Source organism: Antechinus flavipes, chromosome 3 (assembly GCF_016432865.1).
Source record: "Antechinus flavipes isolate AdamAnt ecotype Samford, QLD, Australia chromosome 3, AdamAnt_v2, whole genome shotgun sequence".
NCBI lineage: Eukaryota > Metazoa > Chordata > Mammalia > Dasyuromorphia > Dasyuridae > Antechinus > Antechinus flavipes.
The window spans coordinates 451,840,850-451,861,438 of NC_067400.1; the positions used below are offsets into that span (position 1 = coordinate 451,840,850).

At 37.5% G+C, this 20,589-nt stretch overlaps 1 protein-coding gene and 1 long non-coding RNA gene across 2 annotated transcripts in view; both read right to left on the minus strand.

The window, feature by feature from the left end:
• Positions 1-1,814: 1,814 nt before the first annotated feature.
• LOC127558020 (uncharacterized) lies at positions 1,815-5,372 on the minus strand. Its single transcript, XR_007952705.1, has 2 exons — positions 4,382-5,372; positions 1,815-2,051 (listed from the first exon to the last, which is right to left on the minus strand). It is a non-coding gene; the product is annotated as an uncharacterized LOC127558020 (long non-coding RNA).
• A 5,826-nt stretch (positions 5,373-11,198) lies between these two features.
• Positions 11,199-20,589, minus strand: part of BRCA2 (BRCA2 DNA repair associated) — a 65,640-nt gene continuing 56,249 nt past the window's right edge. The window contains exons 21-26 of the mRNA XM_051986488.1: positions 17,644-17,845; positions 17,253-17,416; positions 17,017-17,155; positions 15,300-15,544; positions 14,038-14,178; positions 11,199-11,985 (exon numbers count right to left, since the gene is read on the minus strand). Coding sequence (XP_051842448.1) covers positions 11,569-11,985; positions 14,038-14,178; positions 15,300-15,544; positions 17,017-17,155; positions 17,253-17,416; positions 17,644-17,845 — 1,308 coding nt within the window. The 3' untranslated portion in view covers positions 11,199-11,568. The remainder of the gene's footprint in view (positions 11,986-14,037; positions 14,179-15,299; positions 15,545-17,016; positions 17,156-17,252; positions 17,417-17,643; positions 17,846-20,589) is intronic.

Consider the following 20,589-nt stretch of genomic DNA (forward strand, 5'->3'; position numbering starts at 1 on the left):
GAGAGATATCAAGAATCCCCTTTAAATCAGCTGCAGGTTTTAGGAGTGAAAGAATTCACTCATTCCCGAATTATGAGTTGCAAAATGAAAGTTTATTGTTAGATAGAAATCAGTTTACCCAGAGACTGACTTCAATAATGACAGATCTATAGAAAATGGAGTTTTGCACTGAGAACGCAGTTCTCGGTGCACAGAAGGTTCTGGCAGTAAAGTGAGCTACCAAGGTCTATCTGCAAAGGACTTTAGTTGATGGAAGCTGTTATATCGAGTGTCTTAGTGGGGGCTGGAACCACCCCGAACAGGTCAGACCTGGTGGGGGCTGGGACAGCCCGGATCTCCTATTGGAATTAACAACACTTCAAAGGGATGCTTTTTGACCAGGATTTGTAATTGAATCAAAGGCTCTGGCATCCTGGAAAGACAACTTGTCTGGGGAAGATATGCCTCAGCCAGGAGGGGCTGGGAATCTGAAAGGAATCACAGATCAATAGGAAATACAATTTCTTAAAGGGACCACAACAACCCGCTTCAAAACATCCCTAGTTTATCATGCATATATTTTTTGTATGTGTTGTTCCCTTTGAATGCAGAGAAAATAATTTGCCATCCTTTGTATCTCTGGCACGAAGTGGCTGCTTAACATCTCCTGGCTCTCTTCCAACAGACCATTCCTCAATCTCTTTTGCTGGATTCTCCTTCAGGTCACTTTGTCTAATGTAGGTGTCCTTCAGTATCCTTATCCTGGGCCCTCTTCCCCCATGCCAGAAAATTGAGCAGCTTCCATTTGAATTGTCTTAGGAAGATACTGAAGGTCACAGGGGGATAAGGTTCTGGACACTAAGGTCCTTTGTTGAGCTGAACTGCTAAGCATTTAAACTCTACTGCAGAGTGTGCAACTTCGGTAGACTGATCTTGTTTGAATGCCAATCAGACATTTGCCTAGAAGACTATTTACGCATGTGGATCAGAAGTGAAATAAGAATACTCTGCTTTCTTAACACTTTACCATCTAGTCTTAGATTCAGTGACACTCCATCTCCTGCATCTGGGCATTTTCTCTGGCTATTCCCCATGTCTGGAACACTCTCTCTCCTCAGCTTTAAATATTGACTTCTATGGCTTCCTTTAGTCTTAATTAAAATCCCTTCTATAGGAAGCCTTTCCCAATTTGTCTCAATTCTCATACCTTCCTTTTAAAATTATTTCTTAATTTGCTGTATTCACTTTACTTTTACTCATTTGCTTTGTTGTCTCCTCCCCATTTGAATGTGAGCTCCTTGAGGGTAGGGGCTATCTTGTGCCTTTTTTGTATTCCCAGTGCTTAACACAGAGCCTGACATAGAGGAGTACTTAATAAATGCTTATTGGCTAATAAATGCTAGCTGACTATCCTTCCTGTATAGATGGTTCATGCTCTAAAATTTTTAACTTCTTTATTCCCTACATTAACCCTCCCCCCAATTTCCTTAATGAATGATACTGCCACTGAAACGTCCCAAGCATGTTTATTAATTATCCCACACAAATGCTTAATTGGCATTAGAGATTTGAATCCCATTTTTGCCATTGGATTAAGATGCTTCGGTTCTTAAGCTCCTCATCTATGAAATAGGTGGGAGTGGGGTGGTGGTGGTGGTGGGGAGTGCAAGAGAGGGAGGAGGGATTTAGACTTTGTATTGAAACAAAGATTGCTTCTACTTCTAGATCCATGAACTGTGAAATGTTTTTGGGGCTGGAAAGTCCTTAAATCATTCCTGCGCAAGAAAAACAAGGCAGAGGTGTAATGCCGGAGAAATTAAGGCAGGAGAGAGAGATTAGAGAGTTTTTAATATTTTATTAATGGGAGAGTAAGATTGACTGGATAGGACTCTCGTCTCAAATTATCCAGTCAGACAGAGATAAAGATATACTGGGACCAAGGAATCCATGTTGGTCCCAGGGCTGGAGGAGACTGTCATCTCAAAGAATCCAGCGTCCAGCATACAGCCAGCTGCCAGCCGCCATCTTCCAGCAATGAATGGAGAAACCCCAACTTCTTAAATACCTTTTCTCTAAACAAAGGAAAGGGTAAGAAGCTGTCAGGATGGGGGAGGCCATAAATTCTAAAAAAAAACCCCAGAGACAGGATGTCTGAATACACAGATATCTTGGAATATTTTAGAGGGATATTATAAATTCTTGAGGACAGAAAAAAGTCAGGAGGTCTCCTCTCTTGTTTGTCTTGCTAATTTATAACCTTTGAGCAAATGGTCCTCAGTCTTAGTGGCCCAGAGGGGGGTTTACAATTTAGGGGATTGAGACAGAACAGTTAAGGAAACTGAGACAAGGGAAACTAGTGCAGGGAAACTGAGTCAGGACAGTCAAAGAGAACTGTGGCATAACAGAGGTAGACCACTTGTGAAAGAGGACAATATTTCTCATTTCTAGGGTCACCTTTTCCTGCTGGAAAGTGGAGTGAGCCTCCTGTCCTCTTGGACCCCTTGTCCATTTTAACCTTTCTGCCAAAAGCTGAGTTTGGGTGGGTCTGCCAGCCAAGGGCTGTCCTGCAGCACTTAACTGAGTCTGTCCCATAACAAACAAAGGGTTGCCATGTAATTTCCTCTTTTTATCCTTTCTGTTGCTCCAATGCCAATCCCTTCTGGTATCCCTTCAAATGGCTATTTTTGTAAGGTTAACTCACTTTTACGATAATAGCTTCCCCTTATGTACTGCTTTAATAATTTTCTTCACAACCTTGTGAATTAGGTGGCACATTTATCCCAAACTGGGTCCTGCCTGAGGTCACCCGGTTAGCAGATGTCAGGGGTTAGAGTTAGGACTGAAATCTAAGGACCTGCTGACTGACTCCAGATCCAGTGCTTATTTATTTGCTACTTTGTACATCCTGTTGACATTATTTTAGTTATTTGTAGACAGAGAAGGGTGCACAACAATATTTTTGACTACCATTTACATGATAAGAACTACCTAATTATTAGATGGCACAGTAACAATTTTGCATCTCACTAAATGACTATTGACTTTTGCAACAAATTTTATGTTTTATGGCTACTAATGACTTTTAAATGCTTTTAGTGAATAGGGAGCAGCAGGATGTATCATGATTTTGCTCCATTCTCATAAACACTAATTCCTTTGCAAATCTGCCACTTCACTCTCAAATATGCCAACTTCTCCTTTCTAAAAATCTGTTGTTGCTTTGAGATTTCTCTCTATGCTAGATTTTCTCAGGAAGAGCTGCTTTTCCTGAAGCCTCTGGCAAACCTCACAGATAATTGGGATGATCTCAGCACCGCCCTTTCATCCCCTGGGTTTTTTTTTTTTCTCTTTCAGACTCAGTCCCCCTTAGTGAGAACATAAGTTATAGTGGAAATAGACTAAACTGAGACTTAAATTAAGCTTCAAAACCTGGCCTTTCTCTAGCTGTGAGTCCCCACAAAAGTTAATTCAACTTTCTATTTCTCAGTTTTCCTAGCTGTAAAATAAAAACAACACACCTAGTTTGAGGAAAGTATTCGTAAAGATATAACAAAAATGTGGCTTATTATTCTTTGAAATCTAGGAACAAATTGGGTCCAAAGTAAATTAGGCTATGAAAAATTTTAACAAATGAAAAATAAAATCCATAAAACAAAGATGTTCACCAATAAAAAAGATAATAATAATGATACTTTTAAAAGTTTAAGTACAAGGTAATTAATCATAACTGCATATAACATACTCTGAAGAGTAGCAACATGACTCTGGGGTAACTTCCAGTCAGTCATGCAGGAACATAAACTTGTTGCCATCAACTCAGCTCACATATCTCAAACAGAAAGATCTGTTTGAATACTAACACTAACATTAGCTGTGTGATCAAGGGCAAATCACTCAAAGTTTATAATCTTCAACTTCTCTAACTGCAAAATGGGGATAAAATACCTGTACAATCTAGAAGGCTCATTATAAAACTCAAACATGAAAACATGTTTAAATCGCTTTTCAAAGGGTGGAATTTAGGAATTGGGTTTGTCTGTTATTTCAGTGGTAAAAGGAACTCCCAAGTGAGATTTCTCTAGCAAAGCTGGTAAAGAGTTTCTCCTAGTAAGCCCTACAGGGCTTTGAGAGATAAAATTACTTGCCCAAGGCCACAAAATCAGCATAGTCTTTCTAAGCCTCAAGGCTGCATCTTTATGCAACACCCCACAATGCCTCTAAGCCTTAAAAGAACTATAAAATGCCAGATATTGTTTTCTAAAATACCAAAATTATTCCAAGTATTTGGAATTTTTTTTGCATAATATTTTAAAGTATTATTTAAAAGCAAGCCATACTATGAACACCTGATACAAGAAAAACGATAAAATCATTAATTTGCCAAATTCTTTCCATTACTTACTTCTCCTTACTATGAAGAAATTAATTTATGAGATTAATAAACTCATAAATCTAATCAGAGCTGCCCTTTAAGTTAGTTGTCTTGGAATCCAGACTCCTTTGTGAACAGGTAATGATTTAAATTAAAAGAGCTTTGCCATCTAGGTCCTGTAAAAACATCAAAGGATGAAATGAGTACAGTGAGTGGCAGTGTGAAAAACCTGAAAAGCAGGATTTGCTGGAAAGAGATAAACATAAAGAATTAGGTTGTAAATAATCCAAGATGATACTAAATTTAATGGCTTCTTTTCCATCTTTATCCTTCTTGGGTTCTCTGAAGACTGACATTATTGATCTCCCACTTTCCTTTTGAGATTTTCAAAACATTGATGTCTCCTGAGTTTTTTCTTTTTCTTCTTTTTTTTTATTATACCTTTTTATATACAAAGGGGAGGGGAAAAGTTGAAACAAGTTTTTGCAAGTGTCAATGTTGAAAAATTAGCCATACATATGTTTTTTATATTTTTTAAGTTAAAACTTTTACCCTCCTTCCCTCCACTCCCTCCCCTAGATGGCAGGTAGTTCTCCTGGGTTTTTTCTCGTATCTGTTTGATGATCCTCAATCTTCTTCTATATAACTTTGATGAGGTACAAAATAAAGAGAAAGAGATTCCCTAACAGCAATGGAATCCCCTTGGCCAGTGGCAGGCTTTGCAAAAGAATTTGCAAACCCTGATGAATACAGGCACGAGGTTTGTGGCAGAGAATGGGATTTAATTACACTAAGAAGCCAGCTTGCTAGGAAGACAGACTTCTTAATGGGCAAGGAATATAGCAAAGGTGGGTTACACTGAGAAGAAAATATTTTCACAGTGGGCAAGGCTCTGTTTAGGATGTCTGTGAAAATTTGGGGTTGAATCACCTTTTATTTAGCCTTCTGAGGTTTTTTGGGGTTTTCCCAGGTTCCAAGCTGAAAGCAACTGCTCTCAGGAACTAATCTCCAATTCAAGAGAGGGTGGTGATTATATTCTGGCCAAGATCTCCAATTGAATGAGACTACTTAACTTGGAAAGGGTATAGTCTGGAAAGGTGTGCTTCTCTCAGAGAAGTGTGAGACCCCCCAATCACCCTTCTCTCAGATGAAAGGGGACACAGTTTCAACCTCCCAAAGGTTAAAGGGGACACAATTTACCATCATTTCCCTGCCTCAAGCAGTCCAGAGCCAAATTCATTTGGGGTAACAGGAGAAAGGTCTCATCTTCAATAGCTTCAAGCTGACAAGGAGCATTGACCTGTCCCTACTTTCACCGAGGGTCCAAGCCAGGAGGGAAAGTATGAGGTCTAAAGACAGCCGCAGCAGCATCTAAGGGATGCACGATATCTAGGCTGAAGGAGATGTTCATAGCTCGGAGTCTAGAGGAAGCAAATCTCAGAGCAGATTAAAAGTGGGGTGTCATCCAGGGTGGAGATGGTGACATTCGGGAATGGAGCTTTTGCTAAAAATACATCAGGTCCCATCTATGGGCCACCTTGAGGGTGCTGCTGGCCCACCCAACAATGCTGAATGCCCCCTTACCCAATGAGATCCCTAGCTGAGAAGCTAAGAAAGAGTTAACTGCTGGCAGGGGCCAAATATGAGTAAAATAATAATTAGAAGCTTAGGTGAGATATGATCTCTTTCAGCCAGCACCTTGATGCTCCTGAGCCTTCTCAGTCCTGCAAGGAAAAGCTTCTACCCAGATGGTAAAGGTGTCAACAAAAACTTGAAACCAATCTCCCCTGGATGTGTCCTTTCTCTGAACAGGCTTCAGGAGAGGGGGAGATTTAACAGCTAAAAGTTGGCCTAAGAGTCTTTCTTCTGGTGGGCTATAAGGAGGGGTGTGAGAATCAGGGAGCTGGTGGGGCGGGGTCAAGATCAGGGCAGCAACCCCAGCAGCTGGATCTGCAACCCCATTTCCAAGAAAGCTCAACCCATCTGTAAACCATTCACCATCTGGGTTGGCAAGAGGAATGTCCCCTAAGTCAGGTCGGCTGGAGTGGACAGAATCCAGAGCTTCCTCACAATTATGGATGTCTCCCGACTGGGTGCTGTCAGGAAGCAGGGTGGCGGGATTCAGAGTATGGAACACCTGGAGAGTCAGGTCAGGTAGGAGAGCCTGATACCTGGCAAGCTACTGATGCCCTTTGGCTTCTAAAATGCTCTGAATCTGATAGGGGGTTAGAACCTCTAATGGATGTCCCAAGGTTAGTTTTGAGACCCCTTCAATTAAAAGGGCCGTGGTAGCCACCACTCTGAGACAGGATGGCCATCCTAGGGAACGAGTCCAGATTTTTTGAGAAGTAGGCGACTGGTCTGGGGTCAGGACCCAGAGTCTGAGTTAGACCCTCAAGCCTGTCCACGCCTTTCATCCACATACAGAGTGAAAGGCTTTTCTAAGTCAGATAGGGCCAGGCCAGTGGCAGAGGTCAGTTTGGCCTTCAAGGGGAAGATTATCAGGGCCTTGAATAGAATCCTAGCGAGGTTTGGCAATAATCCCAAAATTGGGAATCTAGATCCTGCAGAAACCAGCTATGCCCAGGAAAGGGCGCAGCTGCTTCGGTGAGGCAAGGTCTGGAAGGCCTACAATGGTGTTTCCTCTCTTCGGTTAGAAAGCGAGAAGTGGGAGTGAGATTGTGGCCCAAATATTTGACAAACTAGCAGGCAATGTGGGACCTTATAGCCCCTCGGGTTACATGGCTGTATTTAGAGATTCCTCTCTGGTGGGACTGCAGATTAAAATATCATCCACATACTGGATGAGACTGCTGTTAAGCAGCTCCAAAAGTTTGTGCTTAAGAAATATCTCAATCCTGGCTAAGGCTGGAGCAGAGAAATCTATTTTCTTCCAGATTTTGGAGAAAATATGGGAGAGCTTTGGAAGGAGCACCAAAAAAAATCTGAAGGCCTGAGAAAATTTGATCCCCAATTTCACCATTAAATCATGCCCCAATAAGGGAGCAGGATAGGAGGGAATAATAAGAAACAAGTGTTTAAATGACAGGTCACCAAGTTAGGGAGGCAGAGGAAAGGTCTCAAGACAGCTCTTAAATTCCCCTACAATCCCCACTCTATGTGGGCAGGGGTAAGTGAAACCAGAGTGTCAGAGTGAGAGTGAAGGAGAAGCCTCTCCCACAGTAAAAAGAAATTCAATGGTCTTATCAGCCACATCTGGGGATAGCCAGGGTTCCCATGTCATGGTGGAGTAAGGGGGAGCTTGACCAAGCCCCAAACTCCTGCTGGAGGGCAGGGTATTGGAGGGACAGATTGTGCCCTGTAGGCAGTCTCTCCTCCATCGCTCCTCAGGACAAGGACTGGAAAGTTTCTCCAGACAGTTTCCATGACACCTAAAGCACAAACCTCTGGTTCCCAGAAATGTCAGCAGCCAAGAGTAGGGACTTTTCTCCAAATCTCACTTTAATTCTGTGGCCTCTCTCCTTGGCTATCGCCTGATCCCTATCATTAAAGACTCCAACAGCTGTTTCTAAGGGAGAAATTTGAGGGCCCAGAACTGGCTTCTGCAGCTTCCTCTGTATTTCTCTCCCCAGGACAGATCAAGGAGGGCGTTGGCCTTGGACCCCTCAAAAAGCTGAATGGAGTCTTCCGAGTGATGGCCAGGTTTTTCCTTAGTCTGGGAGAGATTTGACATTGAAAGAGACACCTCTGCTCTGAGTGTCTCTCCCTGAGAGTCTGCTGCTTCTCCCAGGGGGCAGAAGTATTCTGAGGCGAAGAAAAAGAGGTCCCACTCCATGTATAAGAGGGATTGAGGCGTGGGGGCTGAGAAGACTCAGGATCTGGTTCAGGTGAGGGGGATAGAGTTAAATATTGTTGGACATTAAGGTCCTGTTCTGGAAGGGATTCAGAAGCCTCCTGATAAGGACTGCATAGGGGTGCCGAGGAGGGATCCTGTGTCTCTAGAGGAGCAGGAAGGAGGGAGTTTGATTTCTTTCCAGAAAATTTAAGCAGAATCCTGCAATGCTGTTTTAATTTAAGCTTTTTAGTTTTAAGATGTTTTAAACCGAATTTGTCTGGTTTTTGAGAAACTTTCTAAGGGAGAATACTTGGAGAAAGATTGTCCCATTTTGCCACAAACCCCAGATTTCCTTGATTCTATAGTGCCTTCTTTGTCTCTAGGCATCCCCAGAGATGGAGAGATGACAAAAGACTCCCTGATTAATGGGGACTTTTGTCAGACCACAGGAATTACCATTTTCCCTGAGAGAATTCTTGGAGCTCCAATGATGACCCAAATCTTTCCTGGAAATTTTTGGGTGTCCTAGCTATAGAACAGACAACAAAAAAAGGCTTTACCTCGTCCAGATTCTCAGGGATCCCTGTAATGGGCCCACCAAATGATGAGGTGCAAAATAAAGAGAAAGGGATCCCCTAACAGCAATGGGATCTCCTTGGCTGGTGGCAGGCTTTGCAAAAGAATTCACAAATCCCAATGAATATAGGCACGAGGTTTGTGGCAGAGAATGGGATTTAATTACACTAAAAAGCCTTGCTTTACACTTGCTAGGAAGACAGACTTAGTGGACAATATAATATATATAATATAATACAATGTAATAAAGGTGAGTTACATTAAGAAGAAAATATCTTCAGCAGTGGGCAAGGTCCTGTTTAGGACATCTGCGAAGTTTCAGGGTTTAAAATCACCTTTTATTCAGCCTTCTGAGGCTTTTTCAGGGTTTTTCCAGGTCCTGAGCTGGAAGTAACTGCCCGGGAACTAATCTCCCATTCAAGAGAGGGTGGTGATTATGTTCTTGGTCAAGATCTCCAATTGAATGAGACCATTTAACTTGGAAAGGGTGTATAGTCTGGGAAAGTTGTGCTTTTCAATCACCCTTCTCTCACAGATTAGAGGGGCCACAGTTTCAGGGCCCCTCCAAAAGGTTAAAGTGGCCACAGTTTACATCAATTTCATCTAGGCATTGCCCACGAAATTATGGGTGTCCCCTGAGATTCTGTTCTGGATATTCTCTCCACTATCACCAGGGCCCTTAACCTTTTGTCGTGAATTCTTTTGACAATCTGGAAATCTATGGATCTTTTCTCAGAATAATGATTCTAAATGATTGAAACAAGATCATAATGTTAATCAAAATATTTTTAAATACAAGTTCAAGGATCCAAGGTTAAGAAACTTAGCCCTACTTACCATCTAGTTTAGCAATCTCATCAACTCCTGGATTCAATTAGCTTTTCTATCTAGATAATTCTCAAATCAGTTTTCTTCTTTTAGCCAAAGCCTATTACCTCCCCTCCCCCATGTCACTTACACCCACAGTCCCATCTCTTCCCAACTATTCCAAAAAGTGTCTTCACTAATTTGCTGGCCTACTGTAGCTCATCACCAAATGTTTATTAGAAATCTGGAACCCAACGTAAATTCAACATTTCCAAAATTGAATTCATTATCATCTTTTCCAAACCCTCCCTTCTCCAGAACTTTCCCATGACTATTAAGCGTACCAACACCCTCTTCTAGTCAGTCATGCAGGGACATGACCCTGTTATCATCAGCACAGCCCACATACCTCATCTTTTGTCAAATCTTGCCATTTTTACCATTCCGTCTCCCCTCTCTACTCACACAGCTGCCATCCTTGTGCCCTTAGCACCGCACATCTGCACAATTACAACCACCTTGTAGGTGTGCTGTCTTGAGCTTCTTTATTTCAGCCTGCCCTCCCTCCTCTCAGCTGCTAACTATTAAGCCAGCCTGTCATCTTCCACTCCCCATCCACATCCCCAAGTCTAGTGCACATTATTTCTAGAAGCAAATTAAGATCTCTTTGGTTTTTATGGATCTTTACATACTGGGCTTTCCTATCTTTGCATTTTCCATCCACTTCATCCCTTCCAAATACTCAGGCCTCTTTGCTGTTCCAAGCCTATGACACTCCTGACTCGGGCATTTCACCTGGAGCTCTCTTTCTCACCTCAGCCTCTCATTTTTCCTAGTTTCCTTCAAATCTATGCTTTCCTCAGTAATACTCTCCCAACTTTGTGACTGTTAGGGGCTTTCTATCAAGTCTGGAATACTTTCCTTTCTTTACCTTCACCTCCTGACTTTCTTAAAGACTAAGTGACATCTGATTTTCTGCAAGAAGTCTTTCCTCAACTCCAACTGCTTGTTACCTTACATGTGAGATTATCTCCCATTTACTCAGTATATGTGTGCCTATTAATTACACATAATTCTTTGCATGTTATCTCCCCCATCAGAATGTGAGTTCCTTGAGGGCAGAAGCCATGCTTTTGCCTTTCTTTGTATTCTTGGTAGTTATCACATTGCTTAACAAATAGTAAAAGCAATTATGGGTAATGATATCTTTTAAAAGCTCCTAGCTTAGTAATAAATTTCTTTAAAAATTGAAATTTTAAATTTAAGAAACAGAATATTAATTTTTGATATTATAATTAAGTTCAATTGACAGAAGGATTAAGCTGAATATGCTGTTATCTCTGCAATCAGAATGCTGATGACTAAGTATTTATTCACAAAGAAAATCCTGTTGTAATACTAGCTTGCTTCAAATTCAACAACTGAAATTAGAGAGTTTAAAAACAACTATAAAATTCTTCTACCCCATCCCATAAAAGTATGAATACATGCATTAAAGAAATGATTGCTAAGAGGTTAATGTTTCTCAGAATAAATATTAAGAATTTATGTCAACAGAGATTAAAAATTATCTCTTACTGTAAAAAAAGGCTTGTTAAATAGGTTTTAACAAATAATATAACTAGCAATAATAGCAATAACAACATAAAATAAAAAGCAGGGAAAACATGTAAACAGTGGAAAAATACAACTTTTAATTTAAAGCATGTTTCCCCATTAAATAAATACATACATATATCCTTATGAATACTTATAGAATCTTGAAAATAAGACAATTTCCTCCCATTTCACGTTATTATATTTAAAATTTTTTTGAATACATATATACAAGTACAAATTATACAAGTCTTTACAAAACAGAATCAGAAATAAAGGATGTGATATTGCTTCTTGTCTCTTTTTTTTTTTTTGTCACTTTGAGCTTTTCTGATAAAACATTTCATTTTACTTACCAATTTTAATTTCTTCAATAATGATTTAAGAAATATTTCCCATGTCTATGCTAATGGATCTATGAATTTTTAGTATTTACTTAATTTTATTCAGATGAATTAGACAAAAGGGCTTGTGTATTTATCAAAGCCAGTTCTTCATCTGCAATCAAATCATTTTCTACCATATTTGTTCCACTTAATGTTTTTAATGTTGTCATTGGAGGAGAATTCAATGTATTTTTCTTAATGGGCTTGCTGCTATAGTTGTTGCCACAGCTCCGTGGTGGCTGAAATGCTTTCTGTGCAGCTGGAGAAACAAAAGTACAAATTGGGCTAATTGGTGGAGGTAAAGGCAGTCTACTGAAGAAATCCAATGATCTTCTCTTTTTGCAGATTTTGGGGTCATCCATTTTTCTGTTTCCTCTACAATCTGACGTTGGAGTTATTTTGTCTGAGCTAGTGGTAAGACCAGAATTCCCTTCAGGACAGCGATGACTTGGTTCGCTATGAAAAGAGGTTATCTAATAGGAAGCAAAAATTCAACAGAGAAAGAATAACCCTAAGTCAAATAAATGTTTTAATAGCATAAGTCATATTATTTAATACCTGTAAATATCAATTAATTCTTTTAGAAGGAAATATTTTAAAATAAAGGCATTTTATAATAACAAAAAAAAAAAAAGGGGGGGGGGGACACAAAGACAGACCCAGGGGAGGAAAAAGGTAAAAACTTATAGCTTTAAATAAAGACAATGGACTTGTAAAAAATAATGAAGACAGGTATATTCAAACAACCATAACACTGTCTTGAATTATAATTCTAGAAATCACTATTGCAATGTAAAATTCCAAATAAAACTAGTTTATACGGCAAGGGAAGATGAAAAAGCCATTCCTTAAAATAACGGAACTGAAAGCAACTTAAAATAGGTATCCCCATACAAAACATTAACTGACTTTTTATCCCTTAGCAAGTAAATCTATTTGAGGATTCTTGGTGATAAGAAATTTACTACTTTATTAGGCGGGACCTTAGATATTTAGCTCATTGTCATTGTAGATGAAGTTCCGATATACTCAACAAATGCACTGTTACTAACATGTCTTTTAATTCAAGTTTTTTCTATTGGAGCCAAGCAGAATGAATCTCAAAATTCATTTCCATATGGCAACCTTTCAAGTATTTCAAGATAATTATTATTCTTTTTCTCTCTACTGCATTTACCTCTTCCCCACCCAATATTTTACTCTTTGGGTTCATCTCTAGTTCCTTTAACTAAGTTTGATATAGCAGAGTTTTGAATCCTTTCACCATCCTACTGCCACATTCTTCCCAGCTCGGTAATAATATTTTGGGGAAAAAAAGAAACCACAGACTCTAACCAAACAAAATACTTCATATGGGGCCTAACCAGGACAGAGAATAAAGGTCACTCACCATATTTCTATTAATGTATTTTAGTTTCTTCTAACACAAAGTTGACTCTCTGTGTCAAATAAGATATTTAGATGCTTTCACCTAACCTGATTGACCACAATTGTCACAATCTATCTTGCACTGTTAATTATTTTGAACCTGTATGCAAGAACCATATGCACTAAATTTCATCATTTTGTAGTCTGACATAATTCTAGTCAAACATTTTTATATCCCAGGCATTGAAATCTGTCAAATACTAGCTATTTCTCCGAGCTTCAGTTCATCTACAAATCTGACAGTACAATCAACATGCCCAATAGAACCCTGTGGCACTCTCACTAGACACTTCCTCTTAGATCTACATCAGTTCATTCAATGACATTCTTTGAGTATGACTTTTGAGTCAACCAATCAATGAACTTCTAAATCCATTTTAATGTAGTGATTTGTTTACACCACTTCATCTTGTCCCTGAGGATACTATTAAGGTTCTGTCCAATGCTTTGATGACTTCCAGGTATAATCATAGTAGTAAGAAGAGCCTAGAATTCTATAGCACTTTAAAGTCTGTAAAATGCTTTATATAATTTGATGTCCTTCAATCCGCATATGAACCTTGTAAGGTTGGTACTATGATTAGACCTGTTTTATAGATGAGGAAACAGTGGGAGATTAAGCAACTTGCCCAATATGTCCCTTGTGAAGCAGGATCTTTCTACTTTCAAGACCTGCACTCTGTCCACTATACCACCTGCCATTTTCCTGAGTGACTAATATAGGAACTGTGTTAAAAGCAATTTCAATTATCCTAAGATAGTAGCATGTCATTTCCTTAATGAAATGTAAATACTTGGAAGGAATTGTTTTGTTGGATGTCTTATCTATTCCTAAGGCCAGCAAAGTCTCTGGCATATAGCAGGCTCTTAACAAATGGTCAACTACTAAACTGAATCCTGGAGTTAGAGATTCAGCCTGCAAAGGCAGACTCCAAAAATGGTTTTGTGGTTGTTGTTAAACAGTAAAACACCCATATTCCAGATTTCCTTGCCTGATGCTGTAATTCATCCTTAAAATGATACTGAAATAAAAAATTGCATTTATTACTAAACATCACATAGTCACTTTGCACATGCTCTTAGTAGTGCCAACTTACCACATGCCCCAGGCCAAGTTTTGCTTGAGGAGATGGTGAGTCTAAATTATATTCCTTGACTGTATTTGGTTGTTTGGAATTATGTATGTTGTGTAGATGAATAAGTTTACTTTCTGCATCATTGCAAAACAGGTCAATATTCTAAAATGACAAATTGATAAAAGCTTTGTGAAATGAAAATTCACAACAAAAAATTTATAAATTTAGAATTGGAAAGAGACTTAAGAGGTGATCTGCTTAAGGCTGACCTCTTCACAATCACTCTTTTCAAAGTATATTTAGGAACTAGAATCAAAGGATGAACTGAAAAAGCAGGGCCTGATGGCAGCCCTAAAAACACTAAAACATACTTCAATATAGACAGGAGCTACTGATGGTGGCATATCTTAAGTCCAAGGTAATCAAAGTATCTACACAAACAAAAGAACTGTGGGAGAGAAAGAGAGAGAAAAAAATCCACTCTTTACTTCTTTAACTAAATGGTAGAGACTTGCCATCCTTCATTTAGATAATACAAAAAAATATGACATAGATTTAGGTAGAATATACTCCTACTCTGCTAGTACAGGGTACAATGAGAGTAATTTCCCCATTCTTCTACTTAGAACCACAAATATTAAAATATCTGGGCAAAGAGTATAAAATATTGGAAGTGAATTTTAAATACAAATATACAGATTACATATAGTCTTGGACAATTCATAACTAACTTACACAGTAGGCACCACAGTGATGTGTTGCTTCTGTTCAATGTGAGTTGTGTCCAACTCTTCAGGACCACCCCATTTGTAGTTTTCTTGGCAAAGATACTGGAATGGTTTTCCATTTTTTTTTCTAGTTTACTTTACAGATGAAGAAACTGTGGCAAATAGGGTTAAGTGACTTGCCCAAGGTCACACAGCTAGGAAGTCTCTGAGGATGGATTTGAACTCATCTTTTCTTGACTTCAGGCCCAGTGTTCTATCCACTAAATTACAGGTGCCACCGCAGTGACAGCTGGATTGAATTCAACCTAGGTAGCTCTTCAGTTTATGAGTTATACTGAATTTCTGGTATTTAACCTATGTAGTTCATTCTCTGGTTTACATCTCCTGTCTTCCTTCCTGTGGTTTCCCTTAATTAAGTTAAGCAATGTAAAGGTCACTTTCTTCTTCCTTAGCATTGCTCATTGATCCTGAACATAGAACTTTTATTTTTAAAAAATAGTCTCTTGCTATTTTTGCTACTTTAAGATCTATGGTTATAAAAAGAAGCAATTTTACCTCAACAGAACTTTTCAATCTGTTGAATGTCTCTTGAAAATGACTTTCCTTTGGACTGGCAGAAAACGAAGAAAATTCTCCAGCAAATAAGGTAGGAATTCCTGATCTGGACTCTGTTCTCCATTGAAGGTTGCTTGCAGCTAGCAATGTATTTAGTTTAATAACATCTTCATTAAGGTCTATCCAGAATTTTATTGCTAGTAAATTATAATATTCATCTGACAAGTACACCAAAGGTGCAATACCTGGAATTTTTTTTAAAAGAAAGAATATATTTACCAGTTATGTAGGACAAATTCAGAAATGCAGATAAATATAAATGTGCCCATTCAGTTTTTAGTGTATCTCAAGGATAAAAACAAAACTCAAGAAAACAAATTTGGAAAAATCTGTGAAGTCTCTTAAATGATTTATCCCCAATGAGTGACTAAGAGTTCTCCATCAATCAAAATAAGAGACTCTGTGACAGCAAGAATAATAATGACACTAATATTTTATAGCACTCAAGTTTTGCAAGCCAGCCACTACCCACATTTCGTATGATCCTTATAGCATCCTTTAAGTGATTGGTCCAGGGGCACACAGCTGGTGTTTAAGATAGGATTCTGATATACACCTAAGTCCAGGATTCTACTGACCACACCCCCTAGCTTAAGGTTGGAATTAAACAATCATGCAGTTTTATCATTAGCCCTATTTGGACCTGAGGGCTCCCAAATGAATGACAAACAATGAGAAAAGATCAAGAAAATCATTAAGAAAAAATTACTTCAGTGAATGAGATACAATGAATGGGTTATGTTAAACATAACAAAATATTTAAAGACCAAGAAGAAATTACTTGTCTTGGTCTAGATAATCAGATTTTGGTCTGAGCAAATATTAATTTTTAAAATACAAGAATTAAGAACCACATGCAAAGTTAGCTTGTTACAGTAAAATCTAATTTGAAAATTATTATTCTTAAAAGTTCTGAGAAGATGCTCTATTTGGAATCAGTCAGGAGATCCCTGGATCTGAATCTCACTTCTGTCCCTCAGAAAGGGATGAGTAAGATCACAAGAAAATCACAATCTCTTTGAGACTTAACTTTATCTTTAAAAGATAAAAATACTTGTAGTAATACTCCTTTCAAAGATTATGAGAAATCAAAGTAAAAGAAGTAGAACACATACCTCAAAGTACTAAATACTGGCTTAATACTAGTTTCACAGGTTACTCAGTTTAGTATACTAATGAAGCCTGCAATATGTACCAAGAATTTTCTCCAATCCTTTATGATTAATTTTGTTTTTGTTTCAGTTCATGTCTGACTTCATGATCTTATTTGGGTTTTCTTGGCATAGACACAGGAGTGGTTTGCTATTTCCTTTTCTGGCTCATTTTACAGATGAGGAAACTGAGGTAAACAAGGGTAAATGACTTGCCCAGGGTCATACAGCTGGGAAGTATCTGAAGTAAAATTTGAATCTATAAAGATAAGTCTTCTTGATTCCAAGCTTAGTGCTCTATCCAATGCACCACTTTTTATAATTAACAGTAGTACTTAGCTAGTATTTATAACAATAATATATTATATGTAATAACATTATTATAACATCTAATTATTACAACAATAATAAAAAGAAAGATAAATATATAATTACTACCATTATCTAGTAGGAGGAAATTCAGAATACATAAATAAAAATGCCACATTTAATCCCATTCAGAATACCTGGTTTTTTGGTGATGAAAACTACAAATCCCACTACGTCTACTTCAGCAAAAGGTGGTTGAAAGGATGGATCCACCAACTTGCTCAATGGCAATGCTTCCCTTGGTTGATAAACTTGGAACAGTGTTTCATGAGAGACCTACAAAAAACATTTTTTAAAACATTCTGCTTCCATAGGTTTCATAAAACTAGCATAAATTTATTGTTATTGTAAAAATGAGTTAAAAGTTTCATACCGGCAACTGCTGATATTGAGTTTTCTTTGTTGCTGTTAATCGGATATGCGTGCTATCAGATTTGCTTTTAGATGGTGATGCTGCCAAGTGATAGATTCTGTATCGATTTCCCTCCTTTAGTAGAGAATATATATCTGATAATGGACGCCAGATGCTCAGTATAACTATTTTAAAATAACATTTTAAAGGAATTATTTAAACTTAAAGAAAAGATAATGAAGTTCAAAAGAGAAGTGGTTTAAGTTTTCAGTAATAATTACACAGGCAATACAATTTACATACCAAATTCTTCATCTTGCACTTGTGATTATTTAGCCATTAAACAGTTATTATATAGTTTAACGAAACTAATAGAAAATAAGCAACTCATTTACGTATAATCATTACTGACCTGAATCTTTCTCTTGTTTCCCATAGTTAACGACTCGTAACTTCCAAACCATAGTCACATCTCTTTTGGACAATCCTTGTTCCTCCATTTCAGCAGCTGCTACAGCTTTTCTGAATTCTGACTGTAACTGCGCTTGCTTTTTATCATTCAACATCTGCCTGTGATTATTCAAAGCTCTTAATTGCTCTTTGCTGAAACAGCCCTATGACCACAAAAAAAATCTTCTTGTGTATGTACACATTTTAAAATGTTAATCAAGAAAATATTTAGGACAATTTTTAAAAATCTGTTTTCTGTAGCCAGTTGAGAAGATGCTAGTAAGAGATTAAAATGTGCTAAAAATTATTAAGGATATCTTCTTTATAAAGTGGATAATTATTCAGAAATCAACATCCTTTGAAGCCATAAACTGTTATATACTCTCAGTACCTAATGAACTTTTTTTTTTCCTGAATGAAAAAAGTTTATTACAGGTCTATTGTATACAAAGCACTGTGCTAAACATTGGAAATACATAGAAAAACAAGACAGTCTCTACTTTTAAGGAGCTTCCATTCTAATTGTGGAAGCAATACATATAGGAGATTTTAGCTTCAGTTCATTTGGAAAGAGTCCAGCCATCCCCTAAGGAACTTTTTTTTTTTTTTAAGTGTTGGAATTAGAATTTGAACTTTTCTTTTCCTTTTTTTTTTTTTTTTAATTATTATAGCTTTTTATTGACAAAACATATGCATGGGTAATTTTTCAACAATGACCCTTGCAAAAACTGTTTCAACTTTTCCCCTCCTCCCCTAGAAAGCAGGTAGTCCCATACATGTTAAATATGTTAAAGTATATATTAAACATAATATATGTATACATATTTATACAGTTATCTTGTTGAACAAGAAAAACTGAATTTAGAAAGAAAGTAAAAATAACCTGGGAAGAAAAACAAAAAACAAGCAAACAATAACAGAAAGAGTGTAATGCTATGTTGTGATCCAAAATCATTTCCCAGTATTCTTTCGTTGGACTTTACTGGTTCTGTTCATTACTGATAAATTGGAACTGAACTGGATCCTTTCATTGCTGAAGATAGCCACTTCCATCAGAATTGATCCTCATTGTTGCTGGAAGTATATAATGATCTCCTGGTTCTGCTCATTTCACTTAGCATCAGTTCATGTATGTTTCTCCAAGCCTCTTTGTATTCATCATTTGACCTTCTTACATAACATTCATATATCACAATTTATTCAGTCATTCCCCAATTGATGGGCATCCATTCAATTTCCAGTTTCTAGCCACTACAAAGAGACCTGCCACAAACATTTTTGCACATACAGGACCCTTTCCCTTCTTTAAGATCTCTTTGAGATATAATCCCAGTAGTAACATTAATGGCTGGATCAAAGGGATGCACAGTTTGATAACTTTTTGAATATAGTTCCAAACTGCTCTCCAGAATGGTTGGATCCATTCATAACTCCACCAGCAATGTGTCAGTATTCCAGTTTTCCCACATCCCCTCCAACATTTGTCATTATCTTTCCCCGTCATCTTAGCCAATCTGACAGGTGTGTAGTGATATCTCAGAGTTGTCTTAATTTGCATTTCTCTGATTAATAGTGATTTGGAACACCTTTTCATATGACTAGAAATAATTTCAATTTCTTCATCTGAAAATTATTTGTTCATATCCTTTGACCATTTATCAATTGGAGAATGGCTTGATTTTTTATAAATTAGAGTCAATTCTCTATAGGTTTTAGAAATGAGGTCTTTATCAGAACCTTTCTGTAAAAATGTTTTCCCAGTTTATTGCTTCCCTTCTAATCTAATCTGCATTAGTTTTGTTTGTACAAAAGCTTTTTAACTTGATATAATCAAAATTTTCTATTTTGTGATCAATGATGATCTCTAGTTCTTCTTTGGTCACAAATTCCTTCTTCTTTCAAAGAAGGTCTGAGAGGTAAACTATCCTATGTTCTTCTAATTTATTTATAATCACATTCTTTATGCCTAAATCATGAATCCATTTTGATCTTATCGTGGTGTACGGTGTTAAGTGTGAGTCAATACCAATTATAACCTGGAACCTGGTTTAGGTAAAAGCAATCTGTTTTTTTTTCCCCCCCAGATGTATTTTATTTTATTTTTAAACGTGTGTGTGTGTGTGTGTGTGTGTGTGTGTGTGTGTGTGTGTTTGTGTGTAAACTTTTAAAATACACAGTTTTTTATGAATCGTGTTGGGAGAGAAAAATCAGAACAAAAGGGAAAAAAACAGAAAAAACAAACAAACAAAAAAAGTGAACATAGCATGTGATGATTTACATTCAATCTCCTTAATTCTTTTTCTGGATGCTGATGGCATGTTTTTGTCCAATCTCTACTGGGACTGTTTTGGATCACTGAACCACTAAAAAGAACCAATTCTTTCATAGTTGATCATCTCACATTTTTGCTGTTATTCTGTACAATGTATTCCTGGTTGTTTCCTTTGCTCAATATCAGCTCGTGTAAATCTTTCCAAGCCTTTCTAAAATCAGCTTGTTCATCATTTTTTAAAGAACAATAATATTCCATAACTTTCATATATCATAACTTATTCAGCCATTCCCCAATTGATAGCTATCTACTCATTTTCCAATTCTTTGCCACAACAAAAAGAGCTGCTACAAACATTTTTGCACATGTGGGTCCCTTTCCTTCCTTTATGATTTCCTTGGCATACAGACCCTTGGTACTTTGGAGTCAAAACGTATGCCCATTTTTATAGCCCTTTGGACATAGTGCCAAATTGCATATTTGGTGCATTTCTCTCCCCAGAATCAGCATATCACTAAGTAATATAATTTTTGTCAGGCTACATTACACACATGTAACTTATTATTCTTACCAATAGCTACTTTTACAACCATTATATTATCATGAAGATCAACTGAAAAAACTGGGGATGATTAG